This window comes from Dryobates pubescens, chromosome 24, assembly GCF_014839835.1.
Source record: "Dryobates pubescens isolate bDryPub1 chromosome 24, bDryPub1.pri, whole genome shotgun sequence".
In the NCBI taxonomy this organism is placed as follows: domain Eukaryota; kingdom Metazoa; phylum Chordata; class Aves; order Piciformes; family Picidae; genus Dryobates; species Dryobates pubescens.
The window spans coordinates 2,798,516-2,814,244 of NC_071635.1; the positions used below are offsets into that span (position 1 = coordinate 2,798,516).

Consider the following 15,729-nt stretch of genomic DNA (forward strand, 5'->3'; position numbering starts at 1 on the left):
ATAAGTAGCCCCCTACTAGAGTGCCTGTGCTGCATGTTCAAAGTATATTCAAAGCATAATACAATTGCAGCTTAAATAGAGGGAGGCAGGGGTTGTATTTTACAAGGCTTTGTAGTGAGAGGATGACAGGGAATGGATTTGAGCTGGAAGAGAGCAGATTTAGACTGGAGATTAGGTAGAAATTCTTGACAATGAGGGTGGGGAGACACTGGAACAGGTTGCCCAGGGAGGTTGTGGATGCCCCCTTCCTGGAGATGTTCTAGACCAGGCTGGATGAGGCCTTGAGCAACCTGGCAGGGGGCTTGGGACTAGATGATCTTTTAGGCCTGTTCCAACCCAAATCATTCTGTGGTCCTATGATTTTGAAGTGTCTGTAAGGAAAACCTTGTGGCTTAATGTCAAACCTGCAGTACAGTCACTCTAGCAGGGGTGCCCAGCAGCTCTGACATGGGGTTACCTGCAGGCTGAAGGAGAGGGAAGTGCTTTAACCTGGAGCTGTCAGCAACTTCACTGCATTAGAATAGAATAGACCAGACCAGACCAGACCAGACCAGACCAGACCAGGCTGGAAGAGACCTTCAAGATCATCGTGTCCAACCTATCATCCAACACCACCTAATCAACTAAACCATGCAACCAAGCACCCCATCAAGTCTCCTCCTGAACACCTCCAGTGATGGTGACTCCACCACCTCCCCAGGCAGCCCATTCCAATGGGCAATCACTCTCTCTCTGTAATACTTCCTCCTAACCTCCAGCCTAAACCTCCCCTGGTGCAGCCTGAGACTGTGTCCTCTTGTTCTGGTACTGGTTGCCTGGGAGAAGAGACCAACCTCTGCCTGTCTACAACCCCCCTTCAGGTAGTTGTAGAGAGCAATAAGGTCACCCCTGAGCTTTGCTGCTGTAGCTGAGAAAGAGCCAACACCAAGCATGAGTTCTTAGAAAGTCAGACTGAATTTATTACTCTCTGGCAATTAAAAAAAGGCAGAAGACAAGGCCTGGACATTCTGTTGTTACTGAAGGAGCAGTAAAGCTTTGTATAACTCACGTATGCAAAGTGATAAAACACAACCTTCAGAGCCTCGTGGTCCAAAGGGAAGACAGAAACTGGAGACATCAACTTGCTGCAGCTTGCCCCAGTAAACTACTGGTACTGCAGAGACTGACAGAATTACAGCAACAGACATCTCTGTGAGGACTTCAGTTAGCTGTTTACAGAACGATGTCACTTGATTGTTTGGACAGAACCATGGAAAGCTTTCCCCGAACCAAATCACAAGTGGAGCAACTCCCTCAGCACTGCAGTTCTAGGGCAGTGCTGCTGTGAAAAGGAAAAAAAAAAGAAAGAGAAAGGGAAAAACCAAAAAAGAGGAAAATGTACAATAGTACATATAGTTTTGTAGCAAACCAGTATCTGAACAGATTCAGTTTTCCTCTTCTCTTGTAATTTTTGTTAAAGCATTTAGAGCTTTATAAAATAGAAACCTTCCAAAGGTCAAATTCAAAAGCTTAGAGGAGGCTTTGCTAATGTCTAAAGATAACAGCCAGAATACCACTGCTCCTAGGAGATCTGTCTTTTATTTTACCTCAACAGTTTTAGCCTTGGAAGGTGACCTCGTGAACATTGTTGTGTGTAAGCCCAGCAGCATCCTCCAGGTCAGCTGAAGACTCCTCCTCTGATGGGAATGCTCTCGTTCAGCCCATGTTCTATAAGTTTGATGTCCTCCAAGTCATCCTTTATTATGCTAATGAGGTGACTCAAGCCTTCTTGCTGCTGCTTCAGATGCTGCAGATAGTTCAAAAACCAGCATGAGGATAGTTCTACTAGACAGACTTTTTTAAAAGTAGTATTTCTCAGAGGTGTCACAGCTGGTGGCCTTGGCACACTGAAAAGCCCTGCCATAACTTCCTCCAGAGAAGGAAAACCAGGACTGTCTGTGCTAGAGTGGTGCTGCACCACCCTGTCCCTGAGGGGCAATAAAAAGGACTTCATCCTCAAACAAAACCATGATGTTCAAGATGCATCTCCCAGGTCAGTGAGCAGGTGGCTTAAATGCTGGAGTTCAAAGAGCAATCCCAGACCTCCAGCCAGCAATACTTACTTGCTTGATTTCCCTTAAGAGGTCTGCATCTACGTAATAGCGCTCCTCAGCCCGCACTGTTCCAAAGTGGTTCTGCATCCTGATCTGGGACATCAGCTCATTCAGCCTGCCCTGGGAAGAGAAAACAGGCTCAGATCAACACATTTACATCTGTCAGAGCTCCCCTCCCAGAGCTACCAGGGCAGGAAGCACTGCCTATCGTTCCATTTTTAATGCTCTCTTTGAAAGGCAGGCAAAGGACAAGCAGCTCCTGGCCTTCAAGCTCAGAAAGGCTTAGACCCCTCTCGGTCTTGCAGCAGAGAGCACAGGACCACACCCTAGGAACGCTGCTGGACTTCTCTGCTGCAAGCTTTCCACAATGTATGCATGATTTGGAAAACCTGAGTTTGTTTGTCAGGGTTTCTGGCAAAGCTCTGTTGACTACTCACCTTGAACTGAGTAGGTGCATTAAGTTCACACTGAATGGTGTCCAGCTGTACACGAAGTTGCTCTTCATCAGCTTGAATGGCATAACCGCTTTTCCTTTGGATCTCCTGCTTTATCAACACCTACAAAAGAAGCCTTTAAGCTTCATTAGAGAAGACTTTGCCCATCTCTCCTCCCCACCACTCCATCCATGTGCCTTTATGCTCATTCCCCATCGTCAGATTTGTTCTGGCATTTAGTCTGTCTCTAATCAGATTTGCTCTAGTCTGCTGCTCGGAGACCTTTTGTGGTCCAAGGCTCCCAAAGGGCTCCATACCTGAAGCTTTCCCTGACAGCTCTGCCTGTTACTTAAATCAACCATTCAAATCAAGTCAGAACTCCATTTTCAACACTGCCCATGCAGAAGATGGCACAGGTCATCCTGTCCCCTCCCAGTATGACTTCTGGCACTAGACTGTGTCAGGACAAATTATTTAGTGTCCCTGTTACCTGTAATGTTCTGTGAGAAAGAGCCATCAGCTTCCTCTTGTACTGTGCAATCTTTGCCATTGTTGTTGTTTGGTTTTTCTGCAGCTCACTGATATCTTCTGATATTATCTGCAGAGGAGAGGGAGTCAGTTGGAAGTCATAAGAGTTTTTGGTAACACCACCAGTCCTGATTTGAAACTGGGAGTCTCAAAACAGCACTCAGCCCAGCACCTCGGTGTCCTGGCTGAAGATGCTTACAGAAAGCCTTTTGCTAGACCTCTCCTGGTCTGGTTTCTATTTATTTCCACAAGGCAACAGATAACTGGGTGCCTACATTAGAGTCTGTGCCAGTGCCACTTCATTCAGCTGGTTTGACTTAGTCTGTAACAAGCCTGAACCTGAGAAAAAAAACCCAAAAGCCAAACCCCACTGCTCAGTTTTTGTCTCTAAGATCTAACTAAGGAATACATTAAAATACAATGATAAAGAGTCACAGCCCCAGGCATGTGGGGCCAGTTTTAGTTTGTAACACACATGAGGTGGGGAGGCCATGGTAGGGAGAAGAAACCTTACATCTAATCGAGTTTGATGCTGCTTGGTCATCTGATCCTGGGCCTTCAATCTTCTTAACAGTTCCTTGAAACCCACCATTGGCACAGGAATCAGCCTACAAGAGTACAAATAGTTCTGATGACACATTTCTGCTAAGACACTTGGTATGGATTAATGATGAACATAAAATAGAGTTACAGGTGTTCTGGTCAGGGATTGGAAGAGGCTGCCCAAGGAGGTGGTGCAGTCCCCATCCCTGAAGGTGTTCAAGAAATGTGTGGACCTAGCACTTGGGGACATGGTTTAATGGCCATGGTGGTCTTAGGCTGAAGGTTGGACTCAGTGGTCTAAGAGGTCTTTTCCAACCCAAATGATTATTACAGATTGAGATCATACATGAACATAACTTGTTAAGCTCTGGAGTCCTCACTATTGCTAATAACCTGCTTCTTCAAAGAGAAATCAGCCTAAGTGATCTGTAACCATGGAGGGTACAAGGGTACCTCACTTTCAGGAAGAGAGAACACCAGTTGCACAAAAAGAAGCCACAACAACTAGTGCATGTACAGGGGTAAGTAATGCAAGTGAGGCTCTCCATCCTGACAAGCCTGAATGGGTGAAGGGATTGGAGAGACCTTTCTGGGAATCCTCACACGAGACCAGCACTTGACAAAGTTATTCTCCAAGAAGCTTCTCACAAGTTACCTGAAGGGTGCTACACGATGATTTACATTATCCCCCTTTCCAGGTCTTTTTGTAATACTCTGACAGACTGTTAAGACTTACTTGTCAGGATCAGGATTATCAACTTTGGCTTGTTCCCATATAATAGGATCAACACCTTAAAATAAAGGAAAAAACAAACACAAGTGAGGTTTCAGCATGGATGGATGTGAACAGATAGCACTTCTTACAGCTGGCAAGCAGGAAAAACACCAGGAAATACAGAGAGCCTGGGAGCTGTGCTAACCTGAACAGCTCTTACACACATTAAGGTTATTTAAACAAAGGTAGCTCTTAAAAGTCTTGGTCCTGGACTGTGGCAGTAAGTTCAGGCACTTCTACTGGTTTGAAAGCATGGAAAAGAACAACCCAGAGCTGACTGAACTGGACAATCCATACTCTGAAAGGAAAAACTTCTGCTGTTTCCACTGTACTTTTACAGGGCGTTTTCCAGGGGGCTGACACCTGTATTCCTCCCAGGGCCCTCCCACCCTGTGCAGCCCCAGAGCACAAACCAGCAGGAGGGTTCTGCAGGAGCTGCTTGGCCTGTGCTGGGGAAAGCTCTGTCCTGGCCATGGAGAAGCTGACCCCCAGCTGCTGCAGGGATGATTTGATGTTGGCCTGCTCAAAGTGGGCATGGAGGGTGGATGCAGGGACTCTCCTTGAGGTGCCGTTGGGCGAGCGCTCGACCACGTAAATGATCACTTCTGTCCTGAGCAAGAGAAAGACCTCTGGTCAGAAGAGTCTAACATCATCACTTCTGTCCTGAGCAAGAGAAAAGGCTCATGGTCAGAAGAAACTAACAGAACAAAAGAACCCTAACCCAAAGCTTCCACTTCTCCCAGCCAACTGCTCACTTCCTTTCACTGAGCAGCTGCAAGGCTTAACACAGCAAGGCAGAAAGCTGTAAATACCCCCCCAGAATGACACTCTGCCCTAGTTTTAACAACAATATTATATGGTGGTGCTAGCACAACATTAAAAATAGCCTAAGACATGTGGTCTTTAAAAGAGATTGAACTGTGGGGAAGAAGCAGCAATGTCTGTGTGCTGAGGTACTTCAGGCCCCAAAAAAGCCAAAGCAGTCAAGAGCAGGATGGGCCAGGTCAAGGAGCCCTGGACCAGCTTTCCCATCCAAGCTAACATCTGTGATACAGAACACTGCAAAGAGGCCATTCCTGTACATCCCCAGTGCCTTCCACCTTGCACATGACCAAGTGAAGAATACCTCCCAACTCCTACAATCCTCAGTATTTCTTTATCCCACCCTCATCTCCAATTCCTGCTGCAGAGCAGGGGCTGGAGTAGCCTATTTCCTGAGCTGAGGTTCTCAACAAAAGAAGGCGACACACGCAGGAAGGAGACTTAAAAAGCAACACGAAGGAACAAGAGAAATGAAATGAAATGAAACTGGGGATGAAGAGATCTAAAATCAAAAGGAGACAGAGCAGACTAAGCCACCCCTTGCCAGCAAGCAATACCAGAGAAAAAGGCAGAACTGGGTGAAGTTGACGTACTGGTCATCTGGCAAAGTTTTGACACCTTCCACGTTGACAGTCAGGGTCTGGTTTCCTCCCAGGATTTTGTGTAGTGACTCTACCAGCTGCTGCTGCTGGCTTCGGATATCTGCTTCTTTTCTGTTGAAGACCAAGACCACGAGGCCATCTTCATCCTTGTTGTTGGGGATTAAGCTGTAACCCACAGCCTGCAAATGCACCAACGACAACTGGGCATGTGTTACTCAGCAAAAACTTCTCCATGTGGCGTGAAGCTGCTCCACTTTTAGAGCAACTGGCTCAGAGTTTAAGTGACAACATATTGGGAGATGCAGAAATGTAAACCAAATCCCCCTTTCAAGTGTTCTCTTGCAAAGCCACCTGCAAGGAGCTCTTGGAGCAAGCTTTAGGAGCAAGCTTTTCATGGTCAAGAGCAGCATGCTTCTCATTTGTTCCACAGCTGGAATGGTGCACAAGTGGCTTCCTTGAGCACCCTTTGGCTAATGCCCCATTCTTATCAGATGCCTGCTGCTTACAGAAGCAATAAACCAGACAAGCTTATAATGCTTGGCCCTCATTCTCGTGTATCTTAGGCATCTGCCACTGCTGGCACCCATGGAACCCTTCAGTAGCTCATTTAAGGTATGTGAATTCCTCATGGCATTGGTAACACCCAAGTCATGGGGGCAAAAGCGAACTCAGCTGTCCAACTTGACAGGAAAACTTCCCCTTTTGGTAAATGAAACTCTAACCAATTTTGCCTCTCACAACTTACACTTTGCAATTCTTCAAAGCCCAGAAATCTTTAAAGCCACTTCAGGCAACAGCTTACAAGATTCTGTAAGTTTTTAGGTGCATTACCAACAAAATACTCACAGAAACACCTAAAAAGGTAATGCCACAGCAGCCCAATGTTCATTATGCAGACACACAAAGACTTTATATAAAGTGTCGTGATGTGCATCATCAAAACCAGTCCTAATTAGGCATTAGCCTACATCCAGGTGAGAAAGTCTGCACTTCAGAGAAGCAGCTTGAGAAAGGAGGCGATCACTGTGCCTGACCCAAATCCACTTTCAAGCCCAAAGCTTAGCAAGAAGTCAGCAGGCATGAGATTTGTGGAGGATGAGAGCTACGGTTCCCTGTTGGCAGAAAGAAGACTTGGAACTGCTGCTGATAGTCTGTAAGGAATGGAGTCAGCTTTAGCAATGGCAAGAGTAAAGGCAGAAGCTGAAGGCTGGTGTGTTTAAAATGCTGTGCACAGGCCAGGTTCACAGAGGGTTCTCCAAATGTAGGCAAAACAATGAAGAAAGAGCCTGAAGTTCTTATTCCAGATGTTAACAGTTGCTTTCAGAGGTGAAGGCTACTTTCAATAGTTCCTGTATTTGTGTAGGATACAACATTACACTTTAGAGCTCATTCCCAGAGGACTGCTCCCAGCACACACACAGACCTGTCACCCTGCAGAGAACGTGTGCGCTTGTTCCCTGGTACCTCAACTCCGTCCCAATTCCACACATCTTCAACCCCTTCAATCAGCATGCAGCAGAAGTGTGCACATTATCTGCTAAAGTGCCGTCTCAGAGCACTCCTAGCAGGAGCAAAACCTGCTCTATCACTCACCAGACACTCAGCAAGCACTGAAGTGCTGGAGAGGTTTCTGTGGGCAGCTGAACAAGTCCATACCTTAAACCTGCAGAAGGGGTTTTCCTGCGTGAACTCCACGGGAGCGATGTTGTTGTTGAAGTAGCCTTTGCCTGTTCCCCAGAAGGCCTGAAGCTGGTTCCACTTAGCCAAAATTGCATCTCTCTCATCTCCCAGGAGTGTGGGAGCCGAGAGGGCACTGGCTGTATTGATGAGCTGGTTGGACTGGGCAGGTGTCTGAGCAGGCTGGCTGAACAAGCTGCTTCCTAGTGCTGTGTTGGATGAGCAAACCCAAATGAACAAGTACAAACTTGACCATCAGAAGTTCCATCTAAACATGATGAGGAGCTTCATTAATGTAAGGGTGCTGGAGCCCTGGAGCAGGCTGCCCAGAGAGGTGGTGGAGTCTCCACCTCTGGAGACATTGCAAACCTGCCTGGATGTCTTCCTGTGTGACCCACCCTGGGTGACCCTGCCTTGGCAGGGAGGTTGGACTGGATCTCCAGAAGCTCCTCCAACCCCTACCGTTCTGTGATTCTGTGAACTCCTCTGCACCAAGGCAGACTCACTTTCTAGCACATACCATGTGTGTAGCACTGGTACCACTTCTTGTATTTTCAGAAGTAAGTGCACAGAAGCAGTAAATAGATAAATAAATATCAGCTATGTTTTGTAAAGCCCACCTTCATCAGCAATAGACATTTCTGTATGCTGAGCTGGAATAAAAGCTTTTTTCTTTACATGAGAAGTCTATTTTGCCCCATGAGATCACCTGGCACTTTGGTACCTCCATCTGAGGGGCAGATTTACATTCAGTGGACAGCACCTGCAGCAAATGCAGGCATTTCAACAGCCAAAATCCTGAGAAGCCTCCATCAGGCAAGAGCCAAAGGTAACAGCCTCCTGGTACATACACCCCTGTCCCATTCCTTCTGTGCCTGCTGCAGCCCTACACGTTCATTGCTAAGGAAGGGACAGATGAAGAGAAGGTTGTACTTACTCGTCTGCTGCTGCTGGGTACCGAAGCCTCCAAAGCCCAGCCCAGTTCCCAAACCACTACCCAAGCCAGTTCCAGTTCCTGTGCCAAAACTAGTACCAAATCCAAAGCCTTTGTTCTGAGTACCACCAAAAAGTCCTGGGGAAAGAAGCAAAGAGTTATTGAGGAGAAGAGAGTAGTCTTGAAACGTTGCTGTGAAGGGGCTGACAGCCTGCAGCTCCTTCCACAGCAAATGCTTTCAGCTTTGCCCTTTCTTACCACCGGTGCCTGTGTTGGTGGGAGCAGAAAAGCTAAAGGCTGGTGCTGCAGTCGTGGTGGTTGTCCCAAATCCTCCAAATGCACCTGCAAACAAAGTTGGCAAGTAAGGCAGAGGGCATGCTGGGGCCGTAGAGAACGTGACAGCAAACAACACACTTCCAGGGGTGTCATGAGATGCTGACAGATGGAGGGGTTATGTCACAGGCATGTGGCTCACAGTGACCATGGGCATTGAGTGCAGTGGCTGAGGAAATGGGGGGAAAAACATGAACCAGAAAGCCAAGACATCTGTGGGGTGTGACACAAAAGAGGAGCAGCAGGTAGCTGACATCCTGCTCCTCCACCAGCAGGATGTGCTCCCCTGAGTGACAAACACAACTGCTTCCTAAACTCGGGAATGCTTCTAGTCAGTGCTGTTACGAGTTGTTTAATAAAGGATTTTGTGAGCTATTTAAACATTCCTAACCTCTCCAGAGCAAAACCAGACCCAAATCAAGCAAAGCCAGAGGCTGGGGTGCACACCATTGCTATGCCTACATGGGAAGGCTGTCACAGCAGTGGTTTCTTTCTACACACAGGTAGAACTCCACAAGATCTTTGTTTTTAAGCCTAGTTTCCTTATCCTCCTCCCCAGTAAATGTCATTGTGAGGTTCAACCACCATCAGAGGAAGATGGATGCATAAGCAATCAGCCTTCCTCAGGCTTTCAGGAGAACCAGCCACTGGCTAGCAGGAGGAGACCTGAATGAGAGCCTGAGCTCTACTGTACTAGGGGAAGCCCTGAGAAATCATTTTCCCCTATGCCCCCTTAGAGGAGGTGCCCAGTACAGGGCAGCTGAGCCATGACAGGTGCTATTGGCCCACAGCCTCCCAGTACATAAGGTGTCCCCACACAACCTCTGTGCTATGGTGGTGCCAATGCACCACTGGCCCAAGGTTCAGTCTGGACCCTTCTGACTAGCCCTGGAGAACCAAGTTCTCTCCACTTCAAGGTGTTTTTGTGTTCAAATGAGACAGACAGCTGGCTACAAAGGATTTGTCAAAAATCCACCTCAACATGAGGAAAAACTTTACTGAGAAGGTACTGAACCCCTGAAGCAGGCAGCCCAGAGAGGCTGTGGAGTGTGTCCTTCTCTGGCTGGGTTGCTATGTGACCTGCCCTAGGTGGCCCCGCTTTGGCAGGGATGTTGGACTGGATGATCTCCAGAGGTCCCTTCCAACCCTACCATTCTGTGATTGTAAAAAGATGTGGAACTAACTTGCAAGTCAACAGCAAAAAACCCAAAGCCCAGCACGCTGTCTGTTTAGCTCTACAGCATTTGTCATCCTCTAGGCTGTGTACAGAAGTTTAAACCAAAGCTGACATTCAGTGAACACCTTAACATGAGTGGTTATAAGGAGCTGTTCCCTGTAACATTTGAGTTTGAGCCCTACCCATCTGACATGATTCCGAGTTCTGCACTCACAGCTCCTCTGTCATCCCTTCTTGGAAAAGGATCTATGAATGCAAACTGCTGGGAAAAAAGTTAAGCATCCAAGCTCTGTCTGGAGTAGTTCAAATTTAGCTAAGACAAAGGAAAAACCCACCACAAAATAAAACCAAAGGCAGACCGCTCAAGTGCACACAGGTAAGAGGAGGTCTTGGGTGACAGGTTGGACTTGATGATCTTGGAGGTCTTTTCCAACCTTATTGATTCTATGGTTCTATGACACTAGCACAGGGAGCAATGACACCGTGGGATGGATGCGATTCCTATACGAGCAGCGGCAACGAGACCCTGGCAGCTGACTCCACACAGGTACCAGTGCCAGAGACCCACATGGTTAGGCACTTTTGTATGAAGCAGGGCAGATTCAACTCGGAGTTCTGTCAGCAGAACTGATGGATCCACAGGGGACCACGATGGTTTTTCAATACCCAGCTCACCCATCGTGCCCCAGCTCCCCCCCAGAGGCGTGGAGCACCTGAAGGAGAGGCTGGCTGGGTGCTGCTGTGGGGAACAGAGGGCTGTTCATTTGGTGCTGATCGTATACAATTTGTTTCTCCACAGAAACTGTTGAGGGGTGGTGCATTCATGACAGCCAAGGCAAGGCCAATGAGGAGACAGAGAGGGTGATGAAGAACATGACTGCAGCAGTCCAAGAATCTCATGGCTCAACAGCTGTTTCTTGAGAATTTAACACACAGAAAACCCTACGAGGCTACAGATGGCTCCCAAACCCATTCTGCTCCCAGACTTCACTGGACAGCAGCAACACTAAACACAGATTCTCAGCTCAGAACGTCATTCTTGGACCCCTGCTATCAACACTGATCACAGAACACATTGAGTTTATGCATTATCTACCTGCACTTGCCAGAGTGTTACCAAAATTGAATGGTGGAGTTGAGGTAGTGGAAACACCGAAATTCCCAATATTAAAATTCACTGCGGGGTTGGCAGCTAATCCAAAACCCCCAAAATTAAACCCACTGGCAGTGGAGTTTGCAGTTTCCAGCCCACCAAATCCTGACAAGTGGGAAGCAGAAAAAGAGCAAGGTAACATTAGTGCTGGGGAGAAGGCAGGGTCAGGAAAGAAAAGCCGCAACATTTGCCCATCACCAGGGCCGAGACACACACAGTTGATATCAAGAGTGAGATGCTGGCTGGCATCAAACATTATTTACTGAACACCAGGGCAGTTCCAAGCTTTCTGTTTAACCTTACCTCCCTGCTGTCAGCATGTGAATTTTCCAACCAGCTGTTAACACTTCCCCCACCCTATTTCAAAGGCAGGCATCCAAAACATCCATGTGATTAAACATTGCTGACAAGAATCATCTTTAACTGCCTGCCTGACCTAGCTGCACCTATTCCAGTGTAACTGATGCTACTCTCAGGGAATTACTTCATGAACTCTCAGCAAGCAGGAAGCATCTTCATGCTACCACCATCCCCAGAGGAGTGGCAATAGCAGGACAACCACAAAACACAGCTCCAGCAGGGGAGGTGCCACACGGATCTCAAACACTCCAGGGCACTGTTTAGTTAAGTGATACTCAAAAAGTTTGCCCAGCCCTTGCTGATGACTTACCTGCTGCATCGAGGGTTCTCAGTGCTAAGAAAATACAGCAGCTCCCCAGTTCCCTCCCCAGGAAGAGCAGAGAACAGGATCATGCCAGACAGACAACGAGAAGCCCTGGAATGCGATCCTTAAATTCCCTCTAATATTGGCCTGAGAGCAAAGTAAACCTTGTGACAGTGCACAAGCAGTACAAGAGCAGCTTTTAGTCAAGATAGGGCCACAAAAGTCTGTGTCTAAAACAGGCACAGTGAAAGACCACACAACAGCCTGGCCTGGACGAGCAATAGCATGGCCAGCAGGAGTAAGGAAGTGATCCTGCCCCTGCACTGGGCTCTGGTGGGGCTACACCTCAAATACTGGGGTCAGTTTTGGACCCCTCACTCCAAGAAGGATATTGAGGGACTAGAGAAGGTCCAGAGAAGGGCAATGAAGCCAGGGAAGGGTCTGGAGAACAGGGCTGTTGAGGAGCAGCTGAGGGAACTGGAGGTGTGTGTTTGAAGGAGGCTGAGGGGAGATCTTCTGTAACTCCCTGAAAGGAGGTTGCAATGAGGTGGGGGTTGGTCTCTTCTCCCCAGAACCAGATGATAGGAGGAGAGGCAATGGCCTGAAATTGTGCTGGGAAGCTTTAGGTTGGAGAGGAGGAAAAATTTCTTTGCTGCCAGAGTGGTCAGGGATTGGAAGAGGCTGCCCAGGGAGGTGGTGGAGTCCCCATCCCTGGCAGCGTTCAGGAAACCTGTGGCCATGGCACTTGGGGCCATGGTTTGGTGACCATGGTGGGGTTGGGTTGCTGGTTGGACTGGATGATCCTAGGGGCCTTTTCCAACCCAAACAATTCTATTATTCTCTATATACCCCAGGCTAACTGCAGTGAAGATGAGCCCTGTCCAAAGTGTCTAAGAGCCAACAAAGAATTATTTCATTAAGTCAGTGTAAGAATGCCTCTGGCTTACATCCCACCCTAAATGGACAGCAATTGCCAAGAGGGGAAACGTCTTTCTGCCTTTACAAATGAAACAACTGTCTGTGACGCTGCTCCAAAACTGCCTTGCAAGAGCATCTGATCCATAGCAGAACACAACTGCAGTCAGAAGTGGAGATCCAAGCGACTCGGCAGCAGGTTTAACCAGGCACCACCGTCCATCACCACATAACAAGAGCCGCAGGAGCAGCTTTCAGCGGGATCAAACCCTGGACGCCTCCCGACACGGACGCACGACCGGCTGTTTGCGCGGGAGGTGTCACAAGCCGGACAGAACCCGGCCGCTACCGGGGGCACAACGTTCCACCGAAGGGCGGGAGGAAACGAGGAGAACTCGCTCGCGTCTCACCGGCTCCGCCGAGAAGAGGCGCCCCGGCCGCAACGGGACCAGACGTCCCGTGAGGGGCTGCGGCTGGGGCGGCACCGAGAGGCAGGGAACGCGAGTCCAGCCACGGCTGAGGGGCTGCCGCTGAGGTGGCACTGAGAGGCAGGGAACGCGAGTCCAGCCACGGCTGAGGGGCTGCGGCTGGGGCGGCACTGAGAGGCAGGGAACGCGAGTCCAGCCACGGCTGAGGGGCTGCGGCTGGGGCGGCACTGAGAGGCAGGGAACGCGAGTCCAGCCACGGCTGAGGGGCTGCGGCTGGGGCGGCACTGAGAGGCAGGGAACGCGAGTCCAGCCACGGCTGAGGGGCTGCGGCTGGGGCTGCACTGAGAGGCAGGGAACGCGAGTCCAGCCACGGCTGAGGGGCTGCGGCTGGGGCGGCACCGAGAGGCAGGGAACGCGAGTCCAGCCACGGCTGAGGGGCTGCGGCTGGGGCGGCACCGAGAGGCAGGGAACGCGAGTCCAGCCACGGCTGAGGGGCTGCGGCTGGGGCGGCACTGAGAGGCAGGGAACGCGAGTCCAGCCACGGCTGAGGGGCTGCGGCTGGGGCGGCACTGAGAGGCAGGGAACGCGAGTCCAGCCACGGCTGAGGGGCTGCGGCTGGGGCGGCACTGAGAGGCAGGGAACGCGAGTCCAGCCACGGCTGAGGGGCTGCCGCTGAGGTGGCACTGAGAGGCAGGGAACGCGAGTCCAGCCACGGCTGAGGGGCTGCCGCTGAGGTGGCACTGAGAGGCAGGGAACGCGAGTCCAGCCACGGCTGAGGGGCTGCCGCTGAGGTGGCACTGAGAGGCAGGGAACGCGAGTCCAGCCACGGCTGAGGGGCTGCGGCTGGGGCTGCACTGAGAGGCAGGGAACGCGAGTCCAGCCACGGCTGAGGGGCTGCGGCTGGGGCGGCACTGAGAGGCAGGGAACGCGAGTCCAGCCACGGCTGAGGGGCTGCGGCTGGGGCTGCACTGAGAGGCAGGGAACGCGAGTCTAGCCACGGCTGAGGGGCTGCGGATCGCGCTGAGGTGAGGCCACGCGCGTCCCGCCGCTGAGGGAACTGCGGCTCCCATTGGAGGGGGGCCACGCGCGTCCCGCCGCTGAGGGAACTGCGGCTCCCATTGGAGGGGGGCCACGCGCGCCCCGCCGCCGCTGGGGGACTGCGTGTCACGTAAGGGGCGGTGGGCACGCGAGCTCGGCACCGTTTGGGCTGGGACTACAGCGCCGGGAGAGAAAACAAAACCCTCCTCCCGCCGCCTCCCGGGACCCCTCCGCGCTCACCGGTGGGGTTGGCGGCACCGGTGCCCGCCGTCGCCCCGAAGTTGAAAGCCATGAGGTTGTTGGTTGCCGGGGCCGCGGGAAGGAGCGTGCAGCCACGGGCGGGTCCGACCAGAAACAAACCCGCGACGCTTCCGGCTGGCGGCCGCCAAGCGCTTCCGGGTGGCGCGAGCCTCCCGCCGCCAAGCGAGCGTCGCGCCGTGACCCAAAGGGGGAGCGTCGCGGGCTGTACCACTGCGTGCGGCGCGGCGGGGGGGAGCAGCACGGCTCCTGGAACTCAACGCCCCGCGGAGACTCGGCAGCCCCCAGCGAAGATCGGAGCTTTTGGACTGTAACAAGAGATGAAGCGGCCGTGCCCTGCTAGTGACAGCGCCCAGGCACCCCTGGGGGTCTCTCCCCACCCAGTCTTACTGTGGATCTGGCTCACAGCGCAAGCAGGAGTTGTCATAGAATGCCAGACTGGTTTGGGTTGAAGAGACCTTCAAGATCATCCAGTTCCAACCCCCTGCCATGGGCAGGGACACCTCCCACCAGCCCAGGTTGTTCAAGGCCTCATCCAGCCTGACCTGGAACACCTCCAGGGAGAGGGCATCCACAACCTCCCTGGGCAACCTGCTCCAGTGTCCCCCTGCCCCGGTCAAGAATTTCTTATCTCCAGTCTAAATCAACCCTGCTCCAGTTTCAAACCATAGCCCCTTGTCCTGTCACTCCAAGCCCTTATAGAAAGTCCCTCTCCACCTCTCCTGCAGCCCCTTTAAGGTCTCCCTGGAGTCTTCTCCAGACTGAACAGCCCAAACTCTCTCATCCTGTCCCCACAGCAGAAGTGCTCCAGCCCTCTGATCATCTTGATGGCCTCATCTGAATCCTCTCCAACAGTTCCATGTCTTTCTTGTGCTGGGGGTTCCAGAGCTGGATAGAGTACTCCTAGAGTGGTCTCCCTTTCTTATACCATTAATCTGCAGGCCTTGGCAGGCAGCTAGGAAAGAAAGTCCACTGCACATTCCCTCCAGGAGCTGTTGTTCTTAACCATTGGCCAGGGAAGCACAAGAACAGCAGAGGTGGCCGAGGTGTCTGTCACTCCAACAATGTGTCCAGAACATGGTGAGAAGAGCAGCACCTGGCTAAAGGCAGAGCAAAGACAATTCCCAGCATGTTTTCACAGTGGTTATTTCCAGCCTGGCTGCCCAGAAAACAACATTTTGGGAGGTGTGGTGAGGAGGTGGCAGTTTTGGCCCATGGTGTCAGTTGGAGTAGTTGCTCCAGAAGAGCTCCTGTGAGGCTGTAGGAAGCTGTGATGAGTTTCTCAGTCCCTGGGCTTGCAGCACTCAAGGTGAATGTCCTGCTGGAGTCCTGCTTCTCAGGTAAGGTTTAACATA

At 51.0% G+C, this 15,729-nt stretch overlaps 1 protein-coding gene across 3 annotated transcripts; it reads right to left on the reverse strand.

Annotated features, from left to right (window-relative positions):
- Positions 1 to 1,626: 1,626 nt before the first annotated feature.
- NUP54 (nucleoporin 54) lies at positions 1,627 to 14,485 on the reverse strand. 3 transcript variants are annotated; one of them, XM_054172712.1, is made up of 13 exons: positions 14,357 to 14,485; positions 11,015 to 11,176; positions 8,667 to 8,750; positions 8,412 to 8,546; positions 7,454 to 7,683; positions 5,789 to 5,976; positions 4,787 to 4,983; positions 4,335 to 4,389; positions 3,570 to 3,663; positions 3,018 to 3,125; positions 2,531 to 2,650; positions 2,103 to 2,213; positions 1,627 to 1,786 (listed from the first exon to the last, which is right to left on the reverse strand). In XM_054172712.1, the coding sequence occupies exons 1-13, from the start codon at positions 14,406 to 14,408 to the stop codon at positions 1,658 to 1,660; spliced, it is 1,665 nt and encodes a 554-aa protein (XP_054028687.1). In that variant the 5' UTR covers positions 14,409 to 14,485; the 3' UTR covers positions 1,627 to 1,657. The 3 variants fall into 3 exon arrangements, with proteins under 3 accessions (XP_054028687.1, XP_054028688.1, XP_009894266.2); XM_054172713.1 differs by lacking the exon at positions 11,015 to 11,176; XM_009895964.2 differs by lacking the exon at positions 14,357 to 14,485 and having other exon boundaries at positions 11,015 to 11,300.
- Between the last annotated feature and the right edge of the window lie 1,244 nt (positions 14,486 to 15,729).